The 20,767-nt window shown below is 43.2% G+C and overlaps 1 protein-coding gene across 1 annotated transcript; it reads left to right on the forward strand.

The window, feature by feature from the left end:
* Nucleotides 1-255: 255 nt before the first annotated feature.
* Nucleotides 256-12,782, forward strand: LOC112552140 (mucin-5AC-like). Its single transcript, XM_025217063.1, has 7 exons — nucleotides 256-1,189; nucleotides 1,537-1,656; nucleotides 4,692-4,946; nucleotides 6,165-6,248; nucleotides 7,746-7,855; nucleotides 10,836-11,034; nucleotides 12,589-12,782. Exons 1-7 carry the CDS (start codon nucleotides 256-258, stop codon nucleotides 12,780-12,782), a joined length of 1,896 nt encoding a protein of 631 aa, XP_025072848.1.
* Nucleotides 12,783-20,767: the final 7,985 nt, after the last annotated feature.

Genomic DNA, 20,767 nt, shown 5'->3' on the forward strand with positions numbered 1-20,767 from the left:
TTATCTAATTTCTACAGATAAAGATTTCAATCTTCATATAATTTCAGCACTGATAATATTAATAAACATCAACCCAGCCCCAGCACTGGTGCTGCCGGCGCCGAATCGCATACGCCACCTGCTGCGACACGGGACCACGCTTCTCTCAGTTCTGGCACCTCTACAACCAGTGCTGAAACTACCGTCTCCGGCGAGGTTTTTTCTGGCGGCACAGCAAGGTCCAGCTTCTCCCAAGGCACGAGTGCACCAGCTGCGATGGCCACCACCCCGGGCGTCCTCCCCAGTCTTGGCACAGCTTCCCTGAAGACCACTGGAAACCAAGCCAGCACCGCTTCCTCATCTCCCATCTCCGCCACCAGCGCTCAGCCGGGGACTGAGAACAGTGGGCCTACCAGCGTGGGGCAGGACGGCTCCCCTTCAGCGAGGGTGGACACATCCTCTGGGACATCCGCTGCCCTCAGAGACACCACTGTGGTCCTGAAGTCCTCCAGCACAGAAGGGTCCACCCTTGCCACTGGACGAAGCACACCAGGAGATGTGCCCTCCTCCGCCACCCCGACCCCCCTGACTACAGGCCATCCTACAGAATCAGCCCTTTCCTCTCTTGGTCCAGGTACGGAGGCATCCCGCACTAACACGGGAAGTGCAGCCCTAAGCCCCAGCACAGCTCCGGTGGGCAGCGCCACCAGTGTGGCGGCCTCCCCGTCAAGCCTGAAAGGCTTCTCCGAAACCGAGGCCTCAGGCACTATGGGCCCGGGCCAAACCCTCCATAGCACTGGCATCGCCTCCGAACGCAGCCCCAGCACTGCTCCTGCCGGCTCCGAATCCCATACGCCACCTGCCGCGGCAGGGGGCCACTCTTCTCCCAGTTCTGGCACCTCTGCAACCGGTGGTGAAACTTCCGTCTCCAGCCGGACGGGCCCCACGGCCTCTGTAGCCAGCAGAGGGCCTCTCTTAGGCGTGGTTTCTTCTAGCGGCATAGCAAGGTCCAGCTTCTCCGAAGGCACGAGTGCACCAGCTGCGACGGCCACGAACCCATCATCGTTCACAAATTTTTTTCGTAGTCCCGTGTCAAATGTTTTCACTGTCAGAAGCAGTGATCGGATTTCTTTTTTCCATACTATCTATGGTACTCCTACTTCTACTTCACGATTATTCATGAGTTCTTCAGCTTTCCCTCGTGGTTCAGGTATGTCTTTGTGTATATCTATATTCAGATTTTTATAGTTTTCTTCATATTACCTCATTTTATTAAATTTCATTTTATAGGGATTAGTTTGCTGCTTGGTATAGAATCTTGACTTCTGTTATTTTTTGTATATCAGAACACTATATATCGGGTTTTTTTTTAAGAACTGAGTTTTGAGTTTCGCGGAGCGAACTTCACATCTAACATTTTTGGTTGTTCTCCTGGCTTCTTCTTCTATAAATCACACCAATATTGTGTTTTCCATAGCTGCATCTATTTTTTATTTTATAATAAATAATTTGTTTCTGTGTCATTTTCACATGAATCCTGTTTGTGTATATTCACAGCTTCTAATCTAGGTGTGGACAGTACCTCCATCAAGAATCTCTTGTCCTTATCTAAATCTACTGTGCCCTTACCTATTACCGACACTGTTTTAATTACTACATCATCTCAAACACAGTGCAGTAAGTATAATTTTAACTTTTACCTAACATGTTTTATACCATATGAAGAGCATCCATTTTACAGCCTGTTGTTCCTTTAAAGGTATGTCAGTTTTATAACTTTTGATGCACTTTTCTGATCAGTGTGAGTTATAAATCCAACAAAGTGTGACTTTCACAATGAGATATATACCGTATTTTCCAAAATCCAATGAGTCCTGTGTTATTATAATTTAAGGATCTCCTAATTAGATTCTAGACACTGAAGATTCCATATTATTATAATAGTTATCAATTATTATGATTCTCATACATTATTACAAATTATTATAGTTTTCCTGGTCTAGCATCTAATTATTGGAGTTATCATCTTATATTTGCCCTCCTCCCCCCATTGCTGTACAAGGAAAACATGATTCAATGGGCCAATGATGTAGAGGCAAGGAGAAAGGTTGGGGAAGTAGTTGAGGTGGTATATGGTAGAAAAGCAAGGGTGAGAAGCAAGAGCAGGGATAAGCAGAGGCAGGGGTAGGTGGGAGTGAAAGTACACGCATGGAAAATATGGGGCTAAGGAACAGGCATAATGTCCTTCATCCCTTGCTCCTGTGTTACTGCCCCCATGCCACTTACCCACACCATTTGCCTGCCCCTGTTTACTTCTTTTTCTACTCCCCCAGTCACAGGTTGGTCCCTGAAGTCCCTCCTCCCCATGCTGCATGGAGCAGCTGTGTCAGGAGCCTTGCTCTGCTGCCACAGGATCTTCCTTCCCTGCTCCCTTCCCACCTCACTTGTTTGCCCTTCTGGCTGAGAGAGCAGTGGATGTGATGTACCTTGACTTTAGCAAGGTTTTTAACGTTTTCTCCCACAGTATTCTCATTAATATGCTAAAGAAATGCAGACTAATGAGAGCATGGTAATGTGCATACACAGCTGGTTGGATCATTGTGTTCAGCGAGTCGTTATCATTAGCCTGGGGTCTATTTGAGTAGAAATATTGAGTCAGGTTCCTCAGGGGTCTGTCCTGGATCCAGTATTTTTAATTTATATCATATGGCTGACTTGCACCACAGGCACTTTGTGTGGCACAGACAACCTCTGTGTGTGGCTTGCAGCTGATTGGGTCAGGGACAGGCAGCGCAGCAGAATTAGGGCAGGGAGCAGAAAGCAGAGCATTTGAACAAGCAAGGGGCGCAGGGCTGAGAGCATGAAGCAGAGGAGCAGATCTGGCAGGGAAAGGGATTGAAGTGACACTTGGGAATTGCATGGTGCTAATTTGTGGCACCACTACCAAAAAGGTTTGCCGCCAGCAGTTTAATATTTTCGTTAATGATTTGGAGGATGGGATTGATTTCACACTTAGCAAATTTGCAGATGAGGCTGAGTTGTGTAGAGTTGAAAACACACAGATGGTTAGGGCAAAGATTCAGAGTGACCTTGGTAAATTGGAGAAATGGTCTGAAATCAATCCCATGGAATTCAGCAAGGACAAATGTAAAGTCCTGCACTTAGGATGGAATTATTGCATGCACAAATGCAGCCTGGAGAATGCAGCTAGGCTGTATTGCTGCATAAAATGGCCCTGGGGGTTACAGTGGATAATAAGATGAATATGAGAGTGCCAAAATTATTAGAGACCTGGGAAATGTGATTTATGAAGAAAGGCTGAAAGAACTAGTCTTATTTCCTCTGGAGAAGAGACAACTTAGTGGAATTTGATGACAGTCTTCAAAGACCTGAAAGGTGGTTAGATGGAGGATGGAAATAGACTATTCTCTGTGGCCACAGGGGACAGGACTATGAGCAAGGATCTCAAATTGCAGGAGGAGAAATTTAGCATGGATCTTAGGAAGAGCTTCATGACTGTGAGGGTGGTTGAGCACTGGAATAGGCTGCCTAGAGAGGCTGTGAAATCTCCATCCTTGGATGTTTCTAAGAGCAGGTTAGACAGACACTTGAACAGGGCCAGCCCACAATTTTTGGGACCCCCTGCAAAATACAGTTTTGGGGCCCCTGATGCAAAGAAGCCAGTGTTGGTGGTGGGGGAGCGGGAGGTGGGGTGTGCAAGCGGATGGATGTGAAGCCAGCGGCAGCTGCGGCAGGGAGGCTTGGGGGCTGGTGAGTGCCTGGATACAGGGGGCCCCTTGGCTGTGGGGCTCCCTGTGGCCGCAGGTTTCACAGGATAGGACAGGCAGGCCCTGCATTTGAATGGGATGGTTTAGTCATGGGTGATCCTTCTTTGAGCAGGGGGCTGGACAAGATAACCTCTAGGTCCCTTCCAGCCCTAACTTTCTATGGTACTCTGAAAATCTGATTAAGTGTTCATATTCATGAGGCGTTTTAATTGTGATCTAATATCTGTAACAAATGTAGTTTTAAGAAAGAAAGTTTAACTACTAAAATATGTGTGGATATGAATTATGATTCAGACTCCAAACAGTAGCTGGATCAGGAAAGGCAGTTACCTGAATCCATGCAGAGTCTTCAGAAGTGCTAGACATGGGCCAAATTGTCTGTCTCTATGGACAATGAAGCAACTCTTACTGTAATTATTAAGCACAATTGTGAAATGATTATCCCCATAGCAGCTATATTTATTTCTCCCTATGATGTAATAGAGCTCTTATGTTTCCTGACTTTTGAGTTTTTTAAAAAAAATGTATCATCCCAACATCAGGGGCTACCCATCAGCATCTGATGCTACTTACTAGTGAAGATGTCCTAAATTTGTAGTGAGAGATTAAAAAAAGGAGAACGTAAATTCCAGACAATCCAAATGATGTAAATTAATCTTTTAGAATATGATGTTCATTTGTAAAGTAACTTGTTACATTTACAGAGGGCTGAGTTCTGCCTTTCTTGGATTCAGTGAGAGAGATGCATGTGTATCAGAAGCTAAAATGTGGCCTGTTATGCTAGCCCAGAAAATCTACAAATTGTGTTTGTAATGGGGATTCACATAATAGTAGTAATAAAAATATTTTGTTTTTCATTAAAAAAATAATTTATAGAATAACAAAAATGAAGTAAATGCCTCACGCCATTTTTTTTACTTGTAGCTCCACTTAGCATTTCCATACAACTTAAGAACGTAACCAGCGAACAGATACAACTTCAGTGGGTACCTAAAGGTGACAGAAGAGACAGTCCTTACACTGTGGAGCTCTTGAGAGATCAGAGAGTAGAGGCTAATGAAACAACAAATGAAACACATGCTACCTTTAATAAACTGGTTCCTGGTCAGATATATATAGTATCTGTCGAAGCTTTAAGTTGTGCTAAGAAGATCAAGACTTCAGTGACTGTTCAAGCAGGTACTTTAGTAGTAATCTAACCACTTTTTACAAATCAACTCACATAGTATCTGGGGGGGTTTTAAATTTAGTTGGGAATCTGCCCTTATTTATGTGTCTCCTTCTACAGACTTCAATGGGGCTACTTGTTTTAGATGAAAGAGAAAGATCTTTATTTTGATACATGTTCTGGTGATACCATTTAGGTATGCAAAAGAATTCTGTGAAAAAAGTCACTTTAAGTGAACATTTAGGCTACAAGTTTAACACTCAAAATTCAGGCAATGCCCAAATTAAAGTTACATGTCCCTGTACCTGCATGATGGGGTTTATTATTAATTCATTTGTATTATCACTGCACCTCAGCATTATAAAAAAAAAGTAGTTAATTCTAGCATCACATGCCACTCCTAGAAAATACAGGCTATCTTTTCTAGAACTTTAGACATATATGAATACTATCTTAGTAGTTCTAACAGTTTGAATTAAATTCCCAGGGCATTGTGCTTTGACATTCCAGTCCTACAAGACTGAGTTAAGCAAGTATGTATTGTCCAACGTTTAGCTTTTGCACCCATAGGAAATAGTAAGAGTTCCTGGACTTTAAATAAGAGGAAAATACTGTTAGTAATGTGCATGAAGCCCTGTCTCACAAATATCCTTTCACCCCACTTTTACACCAGTCCAGTTCAGAATTGTTTCAACTTGCAGTGACATGTTTGAAAAAAGATTCAAACCCCTTTATTATGAATATATCTCCTTTGCTTCTTTCAGTTCATGGTGGCTGACACTTGGGGTTCAGAGAGTTATTATCGCAAAAGAATGAAAAATAAGAGAAAATATACACTGCTTATGTTCTCAATATGTTGTCCTATCTGCCCTACCTTAGAACTTTGGTACCTTAGCTTTAGACAGTTATGACCAGGGATCCTGGTTTTCTCTGATTTAAAAAAATCCCCAATTCTTGGTTAAAAAAAAGTAACCTCAAATCCACATTTTTCCATGATTTAAATGAAACACCACAAATGTGTGTGTGTGTGTGTGTGTGTGTGTGTATAGTGGTGTTTCATTTTAATCATGGAAAAATGTGGATTTAGGGTTACATTAACTGAAAACTGGGAATTTTTTTAAATCAGAAAACCAGGATCCCTGGTGATGACGGCTTTCTGGGGCGGGGTGGGGGAGAACATACGCTCATCTGCAGAAAACAATTAACTTGGTTTTGCTCTTATTTCACAGACCCTGCTCCCTGTTTCAACAACGCTGAATTCTGCACGCAAAAAGACACTGGCTGTTTAGTCTCAAATGACCAAATATGCTCAAGTAAGTTTTAGGCACTTTAAATTCATTTCTGATTATTGGATAACAACTCACAAGACAGCAAGTATCTTTGATATGTAATTTATCCTCTGGTGTACATGTTCTTCTAACCACTGAAATACAGACCCCTTTAGCTTTTGGGTAAAAAAGCCCCTTCTGAGCTTCATTTTCAGCCGCTGTTCATATGTTCACACAAGACAGCCGAGTCTAAGTTTACTTTACCTGTTTTGGGATCCCCCAACAATGTCCACAGGAGCTAATTCAGCACCTTGCGCAGAATGCCTGAAACCTTGAAGGACCCATCACTAGCCACCCCATCTTTCTCTCATTCAAATCAAAGGGAATTTCAGCAATGAATGTTATGGTAGCAGGACTAGCCATAACCGCACAAGCATAACTAGGCAGGACCGAGCCCTGGGCACTCCTTCTCCCTGTCCCCCTGCACCTTTTTTGCAGGGCTCTGGGTCCAGAGGCTCTAGTAGTGGGTGGCAGTGCAGGAGCAGCAGTTGGAGGTTTGATGCAGAGGGGAGAGATCACCTCATCTTTTGCCACTGACATGCATATCAAGGGGCAAAAAATGTAGATCACCTCTCCCCACAGCAGAAGAGATTATGTTTCCCAGAACTGCATTTCCAAAAATGCCCTTCATTCACTCATACATGCTCCTATGCTGCTGCTGCTTGGATGTGGGTCTGCAGCCAGAAGGTTCAGGAAGAGAGAGGATCAGGAATGAGAGGGGGAGGTTCCCCCTGTTCCATTCTGGTGATCTCCACCCTCCTTAGGCAGTGCCTAGGGCTCATGCCCTGCTCACCCCCTCTTCATTATACTACTGTGAAACTGGCATCTAAGTGGCAAGGTCTGATAAGCAAGCAGTGGTGATTGTGAAGAGGGGAGGGTGAAGTTTAGGGAAGGATGAGAATTGAAATAGTAAAGAATCATAACTAGGGGGCTTCTTAAATCACAGTTAGATTTCCTAATTTTCATGGCTTTGTTGTAGCATAAAGATCAAACTCTGGGGACATTGTGCAGATGCATTCCAGTAGCCCCTTGGTGCTCATTGGTGGAGAAGATGGCAGGGGGGAGGGATGAGGGGGCGGCTGCCATCTTTTCTGCTGCCCTTCGTTCTGCCCCACCAGCCGGCACTTCCCTTTTCTACGTGGTCTGTGAGATTGGACCACAGCGATAGCAAGGCCTGTTGGCTCCCACTGAGGAGCCTGCATTTTATTTTTATTAAAGTTTTTTTGTGGTTGTTGATTTCACAGACAATCCCAGATTTCAGGTTTCCATGAAATCCACAAAGCCACAATTTAAGTAGACCCCTAATCGTACATTAACTGAGGAATGCAAGTTACTGGTTGCTTTGTATTTATTTAATTCATTTACATTTTTATCAATGTAATGTTGAAAATCAATGATGAGGGATAGCAAAGTCCAACAAGAAGATGATAATGCAGGGTGAAGGTGAGGGATTAATTTAATCTGTTGCTTTGTTTTCTTCAGGTAAACAAGCCTTTGCTTGTGACATTCTGTTCAAAGACTTAGAATTCAACCAGTCCCTTTACAACTTTGATAGTCCGATGTACAAGACGTTGTCTGAAAGAATCAGAACAGTAAGTTACCACACGCCCAATGGGGTTTTTTAGTGGATAGTCATTGTATGGATTGTCCTTTTTCATCATCACAAACGGACTAATAAAATTGTTGCGTGTCTCAGCATCATTCACTGAGGCTGACAGAGCAACCAAAATTTAGATATGATTCTGCATTTAAAAAATTGCCCAGCCTGTATGGATAAAATAACCTAAAACAATGTGTCTAAAAAGAACTATCAGAGCAGAAGAAGAAAAAATTTCTGCTCCCTGTTGAGCTTTCAAATGCAAACTACCACATTTTATTGCATAAAATTTGCCCTCCAAACAAGCCAAGGGAAATACAGACACGTTATATGCGAGAAATATGGATTCCCAGGCATCTGGAGATTTGGTGGTGAGGAAGCAATGACATGTTAATTGTCATGGTTCCTGGAGCTTCTCTGGGAGCTGTAGCAATTAACACTGTCACCACTTCCTAATTGCCAGATTTCCAGACCCCTGGAGAGCACCCCATTTGGCTGACATGACACAGCCAGTCAGTTCAGGCCAGTGTGTGGGGTCAGTCCATGGCTGAACCCATAGTGCAGCCCAGCATGCTGGACAAGGTCCTGCTGGGTGGCCCCAGCCCCAGTTCACTGGATCAGGCCCCACCATGTGACCTGAACTCCAGCACACAGCTCCAGATCCTGAAACCCCAGACCTCAGATACTTACCCATATTCCAGGTAAGATCTTTTTTCCTTCATGGGACCTTCTAAAAATAGGGTGTGTGTTATATTCAGGAGCATGTTTTGTGCAAGAAAATATGGTATTTACCATGGGGGACCTGTAGAAAGTTTTAAACAAAAAGAAGAGAAGTGTTTCATTCCATTTTATTTTCTTTCACTCTTGTTAAACCTAAGTCTATTTAACAGTAGGAACTATAATTGTTCTAAAGCAATGGTTTAGAACATTTAAGTAGAATTTGGGTTCTTTTTGCAGAATATTATAACTTAAGCACTTAGGTAGCCTTAGTCATAATAGTTAATTGAATTAAGGGCATTTAGATAGAATAACATCAGCATGGGACATAGGGACTTTAGAACGGCGAACAACATAAGAAAATCAAACAGCTTACCACAACTGAAACCTGTGCCACCCAGACACCATGAAAGAACTAATAATAATTTACTCTCAAGTCAAAGATACATATCTGCCTGAGTCAGTTGAAAGAGGGAATATTTTGTAAGATTGGGAGAAATTATCATTTATATGAATAATAAAGAAAATATTTTTGCATGTCTATCATGCCTTTCACTTGAAATACTTTCCACACATTTTACAAGCAATAATTAGCTCATTTTAAGCTTGTTTTATGCAAAAGCAAAAGTTTGTGGATTTTAAAAGCACTTAAAAAAGTATGTATAGTCTAGAATCAAATTTTCAAACAGAAGTGGGGTTGACAGAAAACATTTGGCTAATCTACCTCAGAGAAGGGGAATTCTCAGGTTTTTTTCCCCCTATCCACAAAAAATACTGAGCCAAGCTGTATATCTGGAGTCACTCTAAGAGATCCAGTGAGATTACATTTGCTTTACAGCAAAGTGGTTGTGAGAAGAATTGGGGCCCTTGTCTTTCCTTTATACAGTTATTCTGTACCATCATGATCTTGTTAATGTGATAAACCACTGGCCAAGCTATTTGAGGCATTTGTTTGGGACAGTAGCACCATTGCCTCCATTTTAAGATGCTAAAGGCAGTTTCTGGATGTGTACAAAAAGTATGCAGGAAGTCAAACTCTACCATATTTACTCACATACCACATGGATGTTTCTCCCAGAAAATAGCCTTTGAAAATTGGGGTGCATGTTTTAAGCAGCGGAGTTGATTTTCTACTCAGAATAAAAGCATGGGGATGCTGTAAGATGGCTTCTGCTTCCTTGTCCTTCTCTTCCCTCCAGCAGCTGCTTGGAGGGAGGGGCAGAGTACAGGAGAGGCATATCTGGGGTGTGTGGGAGGTGCAGGGGAGGGGTGGGGTGCAGCAGTGCAGGCACACTCAGTTTTGATCCCTGCTCCACCCAAAGTTTAAAACTAACTGTGCAGCAGCAGCTGTAGCATTTCTCTTCAGGCAGCACAGACATAGTCAATGGACATTTAAATGGCTCATTGTAATCTAGCTGATCCCTGCTCCACAGGTGTTGATGATCCATTTTCCTTTTTAATGGCCTTGATGCTCCACTAACCAAGCTATCCTTTCTCTGGCAGTTTTACTGTTGGTTAGCTACACTGGTCTCTCTTTTCCTATTTCACAGCCCTATAAACTGTTTATAGCTGTTTTCAAACTCCTGGATTCACCCATGGAGTCTAGTCTTCAGCAGTGGCTAGTTTCAGCTTTTGAATGAATATGCAAGAGTGGCTGTTAATTCAGCTGTGAAAGACTTAAAACTGTAGCTTTTGCTTGAGCAAGAAAAGGAGGGTGAACTGAAGATTAGGCTCTGTCCCTGCTCTCTGCAGTCTTAACTCTGGAAAATCCTTTTATTTTCTTCTCCTCAAAAATTGCATGTTCTATTTGGAGCATGTGATATGTTAGGAAATACACTATACATTGCAAAGTCTGAGGAGGCCCTAAAAGGAATTTTAGAAGTGTTAAATGGGCATTGCAGACACAACAATAAGTGTTGCTGGAATCCCAGATATAGTCTGTAGAATGTGGTGCGTGAATTGCTGACTGATGGATAGGTGTATGGACTGCTGCTCCAAAAGTGAAACTTGAGTTTCATACTTTAAATTGCGTACTGTACATTACTAGAGAACCCTTTTTGGGCAAACATTTTGTGTTGTAGACAAAGCTCATGCCCTTTAGCCAATTACTTGTTATTCTAAAAGGAATAAAATATCTTCTAAGAATGGTGCATGCAGAAAAGGAATTTGTTGGTGTAGGTAGACAGTATCCTATCCTTGCTTTGCCCCTTATCCATTTTCTGTCCCTGAGGAATAAATATTGATTTACATTTCTCCAGATTGTTCCAGAGATGCAAGGAAAACTGAATGATGACAGCTTTACTATCACAAAAATCAGATTCAAACCTGGGAGCGTGATTGCTTCTTTTATTTCTCTTCTACAAGGGCAACAGTTCTTTGAAGCAAAGGATTTTCAAGAATATTTAAGTGAGATAGTAAACGTGAAGTTTGGGAACCAAACTGAAATAACTGTGCAATGTAAGTGTTACTAAAACAGCTTCTCCTTTCTACCAAAAGGATTTTTTAAAGTACCTACTGGGTGTGTCTACACATGTGCCCAACTGCGCAGCTGTTACGGAGCAGTCCCAGCACTGTATTGGTCGTTTCCAACCCTACTGTGCAGTAGCAACGAGCTACTGCTCAGTAGCAGCGGCATCAATATAGCTTGTTGCTACAGTGACGTAGCATCTCGTGTAGACGCACCCACACGCATGCACTGCTTCAAGATCATTCATATTAATTCCTACTTTATAAAAGGTGCATGGTTTATGAGCCAGCTCTTCAAGCAATGTTTACATGAGCATATTCCAACTGGATTGTAGATTACTGCTCTCTTTTAAGTACATTAGATGCCACTCCGTAGGAATGTTCAAGTGAAATATTCTGGGGCTTAGTCCCAAATTCAGAGATGTACAAGGGAAATGTTGGGTTCTCTTTACTGTAAGAGGAAGGGAAAGGAAAGATGTATACTATTTTTGCTGTAACAAGACATTCTAAAAATAGGACTTTGGCTAGAAAAATAGTCCTACTAGGGCAGGGGTCTCAAAAGATATGGTCTACAGCTTGTATCCAGCCCATGGAGTCATATTATTTGGCTTGCAGGACTCCTGAAATGGCCAGAAATTTGGCACTGGGGCAACCAAGGTGGGAGCCCACTGCTAAATTCAGGAACACAGAGCCCCACTGAGGATATGTGTCAGTGAGGGGTGGGGGAGGGAAAGGAGGGGATGAGTGGCAAGTGCCTGTGGCTCAGGAACCTGTGACAGTGAACCCTTCCATGTGTCCTGCCACCAGTGGTGGGTCCAGACCCTGCCCATAAGGCTTCTCGTGGTCTGGATCCAGTCTGGGGTGCCAAGGGCCCTGTAGTAGATGGAGTAAAATTACTTATGTATGTGATCACTACCATGTGAGTAAGCCCAAATCAGAGCTGCTTGCCACCCAACCCCAAGGAATAAGAAAGATTACTGTTATGATTAGAATGGTCTCACTTGCAAAGCTTTTGAAGTTAAGTGAAGTTAAATGGAAGAAGTTAAAGGAAGAACCCTCTTATTCTGAAGGTGGCTAAGTATTGGACCAGGCTACCTATGGAGGCTGAGGACTCTCCGTTTTTGGACGTTTTTAAGAGCAGGTCAGACAGACACTTGGCTGAGATGATTTAGTCAGAGATGATCCTGCCTTGAACAGAGGGCTGGACCAGATGGGCTGTTGAGATCCTTGCCAGCTCTACGTTTCTATGATGGCTGCTGCACATTACATGTATTATGCAATTAATGGTGAATTGTACAATAAATTTAGACTGGCCACATATACAAAATAATTATCATGCCGTAAAAATGTCTATTCAGCTATAAAAAGAGCAACCAGCTACAGAGTTATACATTTTCAAGCACTAACAATTTTATAGCTGGTTTCTAATCCAGCTTTAATTTGAATATGTGGCAGGGCCCTATGATTCTAAATGTATGTCATTTAATGCTCCAAGCTATCTGACATTTCAGACTAACATTTCTAAAATATATTTTCAATTTGCAGCAATATCTACAAGTTCATCTACTGAACAAAATTCTGCCTGGAAGGTAGCGGTGATTGTTCTTGGAGTTCTACTCGGAGTTGCACTAATAGTTAGTTTGCTAATAGCTTCAGTGTGCCTTTATATGAGAAGATCTGGTAAATATTCATTTGAACCTAACGGACTCTTGGGAAAATTTGCCTACACACACTTATAGCATAAGCCTTTTTGCTGACTTTTATATATAAGTTAATTTCCCTTAATACCTTAACATATATATTTTTAAAAGATCTGTTCATTTGAATACATACCTCTTTGCTGCAGTATCTGATCACCTTGGAATCTATAACTTATTCCTCTTAGTAACCATACTATGAATTAAGGAATGGAAAATTATCTTATTTTACAACTGGGAAAGTGAGGCACGGAGAAATCACGTGATATGCCCAAGGTTGCTCTGGAAGTCAGTGGCAGAGGAGGGAATTGAACATAGGCTTCATGAGTACCAGTTTAGTTCCCCAATCAGTGGTCCAAAAGAAAATGAGAGGCCTTTAATTGGCTCCTGTAATCAAAAGTATACCATGGAGTTTAAATAGAAATCTGTGTGTGTGAAAAAAACCTGCTAAATATTAAGCTTTATCACAACTCTGAAATGGGATCATTTGGCAATTAAGAGATGACATAATCTCTTTTACCTCTTAAGAAATTACTAAAATGAATCTGATATGTGATTTCATTTCCCTCTGCTCCTGACAAACCCCTCTGAAGCCAGAAGGTCTTCTGTTGATTTCAGTGTGTATTAGGTCAGGCCCTATATTTTACCAGCTTAAAAACAAATGGCGTTTTTCTTATCTTTATCACATCTAGACTGTAAAGTCTTTGGGACTAGAACTCTTTTAGCCACTGCGGGCACATCTACATGAGATGCTACATCACCATAGTAATGAGCTACAGTACCATGATGCTGATGCTACCGTGCAGTAGCATCAGAAATTACCCGTGTGGTGCTGGCTCTGCGCAGTAATGCCAGTTACTAATACACAATCATTTAGTACTTACTTAAACAAGTATTAAATGACTGTGCTGTAACAACTGTGAAATCCAGTGCACGTGTAGACTTGTGTGTCTTTCAGTATGACACAATTTTTAGTGCCAAGAAAATAATAAATGGAAAGAATAACGGTTCCATTATAGAAGTGGTTCTCAACCTTTTAAAATTCAAGGCACCCCTCAGAAAATGCCACATTTTAGCTTTCACTCATTTTTTGCCTACAGAAAATAATAAAGCAATTCTTCTGTTGCAAAGTCAACAAAGATCACAGCAGGTCAGAATGCTTTTGATACTCTGGGTTCCTAGTTGAAATCGCTTGGTTTATCTTGTGAATTGTAGGTAAAAGTCTGCACACATAACAGCACTACTTTTGCCCTGTGACACCCTTAAGAGGATCCCACAGCAACCCAGGGTACCAATGCATCCTGGCTGAGGATCATTACATAGCATTACAGATTGTGTATTTCATATAAAGCTGAATTCTCTCTGCATCTGTATTTGCCTTTGGCTATGTGCCATCACCCAGTTCTGGTATAGAATTCACTTCAAAATAACATTTGGGTAGCACTTTTGAATAACAGGGCATGGCTTCAGTGCAGAAATGATTAGGCAAATAAGAGAGATTGGCCTTAATTTCTTCTATGAAGGGTCCTATTCTTTGTGGGCTAGATTATGATTATTGGCCAATGCCTGGAGACAGGAGGTGCACAAAACTGCATTGCTCGGATGGACCTCAGAAGGCAGAATGCCATATTGCACCTAATTCTATGCCTTGCCAAATCCTCCCTGTACAGGCATATCTCAAGCAGATTTAGCTTCTTACAGCTATTTCTCTAGCTCTCTTTCTTTGCCTGATGGCATGGCTATTGGCATGGCTGGTGCAATTGTCCAAACAGAGGGACTCAGCTTCTGGGCACATAGGATATATTATTTCAGGCAGTACTTTCTTACAATGTCACTCACTAGGCACTTTATCATTTAGCAACAGGGTGACATGCTAGAGTGGGACATACAGAACAAGAGGGAAGGCTGACTACTTACACTGTTGTTGTACACAAATCTATATCAGTTATTTGTGCTTCTGGCAGGAATAATATCTCCAGGGGGCTGTCAGAAAGGGTGTTGCTCATGAGTCACAAGTCCTTTTTGAGCTGTCCTGGGCATGGCATCTTCTTCTACCCCTTGACTCAGGGCTATGGCTGTGTGATACAACCCAGCTCCACAGAAGGAACTGAGGATGCATACACAACCATTCATTTATATTACATTTTGTCAGAGCACATAGGCTCACTTGAGTGTCATGCTTTGCAAATACAAATGAAGGCTATTGCCTGATGTTAGCACTGTTTTCCTTTTGTAAATATGGTGTGAATGGTAATTGGCATGACTGGGTTGTAAACGTTTCCAGTGTCCTTGTCCTTATACTTTGCTGACTGTAGAGTTGTACAACAGGATTGTATTGTAATATAACAAGAGAGAAATCTATGATATTTCTATGCAAAATATTTTAACTCTGTGAAGATGTGTTATTATAAGCGATTTTCATGAAAGATTACAAATAAAAATGCTATTTTTACAATTTTGCTCTTCTAAGGGCTTTTCTATTGTCATTTTGCAATGCAGTTTTGCACATGTGTTATTTTTGGGGAATATTCTCATGCTGGGATAAGATTTGCAAGTCAGTGGCAAAATCAGTTTTGGCTCCAGTGCCCATTTCAAAAGACACAGAGGTGTGATTTCTATGGGCTACATTAACTCCTTTATTTTCATAACTATTCAGATTTAGAGATGGATCTGGCTCTATTCCCTACTGCAGTGCCATGAAAGCCCTTTGGTAGATGCATTTTTGACTTTGGGATCCAATGGGATCCAAGAACTCCCAGGGGACAAGGGAAGGAAAAGCTGCTGTTGTCCCCTCCAATGGTAGAAGAAAGCCTCCTGAAAGTTCAGTGGTACTATGCCAGCACCTTTCTCAGGAAGCTGAGTTTCTGGTGGGACAGAATACCTGTTAGTTTCATGCTGTCTGGCAAAAAAAGATGGGGCCAGATGCTTATAGGACTTGAGGTTCCCTTTTCTGGGTGTTGTGGGTCTGTAGGGTTCCCCTCTTCTGCAAATGCAACTATTTCCAGGTTCACAGACAGCTGGGCCCACCACAGGTTCACTGTGCAGATTTCCCTGGATCTTCTATTCTTCTTCTATGATAAAGAACAGTTTAAAAACTCTACAATAGTAATGGCTTAGCCAGAAAGACCCAAGTCCAGAGTTAGGAGCCTAATTCCCATTGACCCTGGGCCTTTTAAAAATTAGATGGCATAGTACTGAAACTGGAAAGGGAAACAAGTGGAGAGGTTGTATCTGGAATAATTATCAATGATTTTTTGAAACTGATAGAATTTCAGGTGGACATGGCTGCTCTTAAAAACATAAAATTAGATCTCATTTGCTTTATTTCATATATCCAAGCTTCTCAGGTAAGAAACTGAAATTCTTATTTTCATTTTAAAGTGTGAATATTCTGAAAAAACTGTAGCAAATATGAACTATCTATATTTATAGGAAATTAAAATGTCAACTAAAAACACAAATCATAACTTAATGTCATGCATACGTAATGCTTATAGATGCAGGAAGGAATAAATTAATCTGACAAAGGCAAACATGGAAGTTTTAATCATTATTCTCTAGAAAATTCAACCAGGCCTGAAGTCTTTTTATGTAGCATTCAGATCATAACTTACCCTGTCAAGGTTACATATCTGTCCAGACAATATACTGTTTTACAACACTTAACAATTCTTGATGTTTCCTTTTTTGGGTGATATAGGCCTTCTAACCTCTAAGTTTGTTCATTAAAAATTGTTTTTTCCCAATCTCTGTTAATGCTAGGCAGATTCCTCTGATCACATAGTAAGACATTTCAGCTCGGTAGCAGTTATAAACAGCCGTTGATATTCTGTATCATGGCGCACACATAAGAGGTCTAGTCAGATGCCTGATAAATCTACTTGTGGCTGACAAGCTGAATTCAAAAGTGACAGCTTGTTACAAATTTTGCAGATTCATGTGTTGTCTGAGTTGGAGACCAAGTTTACAGCTCACTGCTTGCTTCTTTCTTACTTTACTGCTATCCTCTGGATCAAACCTGCTTCATGTTGAGCTGTGCCCAGTGCCAGATGTTCTCTCCAGATTGGATAGGATTCTGCACACTCTCCCCAGGTTTCTACATTGGTGATGAACAACTTCATATAATTTTTGCACACATCGTGGTATCGACATAAAGGGCAGCCCTACTTTCTAGAGTTTTCTTGAAGGAACAACTACATAGTCTCAGTAACAAGAACTACATAGTAAAGTAGGAACTGTCATCTTGGATCTGACCTATAGACCATCTATTCCAGTGTCTCAGCCAGTGGTTGGTATCACACACTGCAGAGAAAGGAATAAGAAACACTATTATAGGCAGATATGGGGTAATCTACCCAGTCCCAGCACAGACCAGTTTACATTCTGCTCTCCAATGCACTTTTTGTTGTCATTACTGTCACTGTTATCTAGATAAGCTACCAATCCAGGTTTGCCAACTCTCTGTATATTTGTTGGCAGTCCATAAAAAAAAAAACAAGCCTAAAAATGCCTGTTGGTAAAGTCAGTAAAAAATGGAGCCCTTCATAAAAACCAAAAAGCTTTGAGCTTAATTGAAGGTCACCAGAATGAGACTGGAGGCAAGCCTGGATGTCCAGACAGAGCAGAGCAGAGCAGTATCACTTAGTGTCTGAGTTGGAGCACAGCATAGAGCATTCTCTCAGAATTTTGTGGCTCAAGCAACCCCCTCTCCACCCCCACCCAGCTACGTGCTACTACTACTGCTGCTGCACCTGCTTATAACATCTCTCAGTTCAAAGGTGTCATGACCCAAAAGGCATGATTTTGTGTGTGCTTCGGCACCAGAATTATCCCCGCCAAGTTGCAGCTTCGTTGCACGGGAGAGTTTCCTGTTGCAGAGGAAACCCTGGTGCAGGGACGAGTTTCCCGCCTTTTCTGCAGCTTCTTTTGCAGGGTGCATTGCTCATGTTGCAAGAGGGATGCATGGTGCAAAAGAGTTCCCACTACCGGTATGCAAATTCGTTCCCCGTGATTGGCTAGTGCTAAATTATTCACACGTGGCGGCTAACGATTGGCCTGTTCGCTGTATAAGAGGCTTGAGCAGTTTCCGCCCAAGCCGAAGAGGACTCCACATCCATCTCGTGGGGACTCTGGGTACACGGCAGGGTAATAGAAACCCTGTGTGAGATCCAGAGGAGCCTGGCGGCCTGATCCAGCGCCCACCTCTTCCCGTCTTCGAGCGCGACTTTTATAAGACGTACCTACGATTCTGATTTCGGTGGCTCGTTCACCCAGAGCATCCGGAGCTCTGTACCGTGGAGCCTAGCAACCTCCACGAGACCGTCTGTGTTGTCTGTCTGTAACCGCAACTCAAGCAAGTTTTCCAGCCTACACCACTGCCATCTCGGTGTAAGTAAACAATCTTTAAAACTACCGATACGCGTCTGTGCCTAATTCCAGCTCAACGGCCTTCCCTCTCCGACCCGGCGTGCCCGGGCTGCTGGCCACAGCCCGCGTGCAGCGCGGAAAAGGGCTTGGGTCGCTCCCGGCCCGCACAAAAGGTAGGCACAAAATAGTCTTATTTCGGAGGTCTGTGCCAGGATGGGAAGAGAGGCCAGTGGGAGTAAGGATGGGAATTTGGCTAAGGGTGCAGCATACTGTGGAATGCAGTCTTTGGGCGTGTGTAGATGAAATGGGGATTTAGTTTGCTCTAAACTGAAGTGGTGGGTTTTTAAAAACAGTGCTTCAATTTAGGGCAAAGTAAACCCCTGTGTTGTGTACACCCGTATCTTACCTGCTTCTCTGGTGGCGGGGAGGGGAGGGCAAGCTGCCTGTGGGCAGAGCAGTCCCTGGGGGGCTGGTGCTTCCCTCTGCAGCAGCAGTGGCTCTCCCTCCCCAAGTGGCACCGGCTTGCAGGCAGCCAGCTTGGGTGGTCCTGGGGGGACACCACAGCTGCAGAGGGAAGGACCATGTCCCCATGCAGGTGGGCAGGCTCTGGGGGGGAGGGGAAAAGATCAGGCTCACTGCTTTTTTTTTGTTATTTGGTGGAGCCTGCCTTCCCAGGCTGCCTGCACAGTTCCTAAGCTGCAAGGAGCCCAGTGTAGTTGTAGGGCAGCAAACTAAAACTCCTCGGAGGTGTTTTAGTTTGCTGCACCCCAAAGTCATTTAAGGCGCATTATGCTGCCGAATATGCTACAGCAGCTGGAATTAATGTGCAATACCCCACCGACGCACGCAAACACCAGCACCATTAAAGCGGTACAAAAGCATTTAACCCACTTTAACGTGTCGTGCACACATGCCCCTTGTTTCATCTACACATGTCCATGGGTATCAGAATATGGGGCTGAGTAGGGGCCCCATGGGGTGGAAGCAGCACAGTGTAAAACCATAGCTGCAATCAAGCAGAGTTCACAATGCAAGACAATTTTTTTTTACTAACAATTTGCAAACTTTTTAGAGAAACCAAACTTTCTTACTATCATGGGTGTAAAACCTCTAAATTTGAACCTGGCCCTTGTCCAGGGCCCTGCAGAAGGGTTACATTTTCATTATCTAAAACATATGTCAGTAAAAAAGTTAGGTTGGCAACACAGTATCAGTTCCTCTATGGATCTTTCTAAATTCTCTAGCTCAATGACATTCATCCTGTGGTGATGAGTTCCACAGTCTAATTATGGGTATATAGACCAGTGGTGCTCAGCCTACAGCCCATGAGATATATTCAACTGTGGAGCCATGTTGTTTGGCCTGCAGGGCTCCCCACCAGTCTTCAAATTTGGTAGCGGGCAGTGGTGGCTATTAATCCTGCCACCACTCTCTTGCTGCCAAATTTTCAAGCCCTGGGGGACAGATGACATGGCCGGGTGTGCCAGATTAGATAGGTGTGTGGGGCTGCAGTGGTGGACCCAATTTAGTATACCTGGGGCTGGGGACAGGGCTCAATTCAGTGCATTTGGGGTTGGGGTTGAGGTTGGGGACAGGTGCAGGGATGGATCTGCAGGCCTGATCTGGTAATTGCAAGGCTAAGGCCAGGGCTGAAAGTGTGGCCTGATTGAGCAGGTGTAGGGCCATGGATGGGGCTAGGGTGAGGGTCCCAATCTAGTGTGTGCAGGGCTGGGACCAGGGAGGCAGGTCAGATTCAGTGAGAATGGGGACAGGTAGGCAGGCCTGATTCAGTATGCCTGGGGCCAGGGTGGACAGGTCCAATCTGGCATGCACAGGGCTGGGGGTGGAGACAGGGTGTTGGGTCCAGTCCAGCACATGTTGGGCTGGGGCTAGGGCTAGGCCCTGATCCAGTGTACATGGGCCTGAGGTTGGGGTGGTGAGCCTGGTCCAGCACACAGAGGGAAAGTAATGGGTGGGCAGGCCTCGTGCAGGGGTTGGGCCTGATCTGATGTGTGGAGCTGGGGACAATTGCTGGGTCATGCCTGCACAATGACATTGCACTGGATTTGGCTCATGAGCCAATCACAAATGGTGATCCAGCTTGTAGACTGACCCCACAGCCTGGAAATGTTGGCACCACTGGTACAGGCAAAGGCAACAATTCTACCGATAACAAATAATACTGGAATAAACTGCTATACTGTAACTACTGTGTCTGTTTCATTCAACTTTAAACTACAGGGACTTATCTCACTTGCATTGCTACAGGAGCAGGCAGATTAACCAATATCCTTCCTTTTACATATCAGCAACTAGATCTGTCCAGCGCATTTGATCATTGGTGGCTAAGTCTCTTTTTTAGTAACCTGGTGTCCAGGCTGCTAAAAAGGGGGAAGTTTTGTTTTTTTCCCTTCTCATCCAACTATTAATCGTCTTTTGCTTTAAATCATCCTGTACAGGCCAGCTTTTCATGCCATCAGTAATGTGAGGCTGTGCACAATGTGTGCACTTAATTAGCACAATCATATGGACAACCTGGGCATTCACTATCTCAGATGTCTGGCTCGATGCCCTCTGGCCTCAATTACAATATTCTATCCTGACCACCTGGAGTTTCTTCTGCACGGAGTGAGCTGAATAACATCTCTACTCTCTTTCCC

The sequence above is a fragment of the Alligator sinensis genome, unplaced genomic scaffold (genome assembly GCF_000455745.1).
Source record: "Alligator sinensis unplaced genomic scaffold, ASM45574v1 scaffold643_1, whole genome shotgun sequence".
Classification (NCBI taxonomy): Eukaryota; Metazoa; Chordata; order Crocodylia; family Alligatoridae; genus Alligator; species Alligator sinensis.

Excerpts from the sequence above, each read along its gene's own strand:
- LOC112552140 (XM_025217063.1), top strand. The coding sequence starts at position 256 with ATGGCCACCACCCCGGGCGTCCTCCCCAGTCTTGGCACAGCTTCCCTG. Across the intron at positions 6,249-7,745 it reads AAATGACCAAATATGCTCAA|GTAAACAAGCCTTTGCTTGT; the intron begins GTAAGTTTTAGG and ends TGTTTTCTTCAG. Across the intron at positions 11,035-12,588 it reads AACTGAAATAACTGTGCAAT|CAATATCTACAAGTTCATCT; the intron begins GTAAGTGTTACT and ends TTCAATTTGCAG.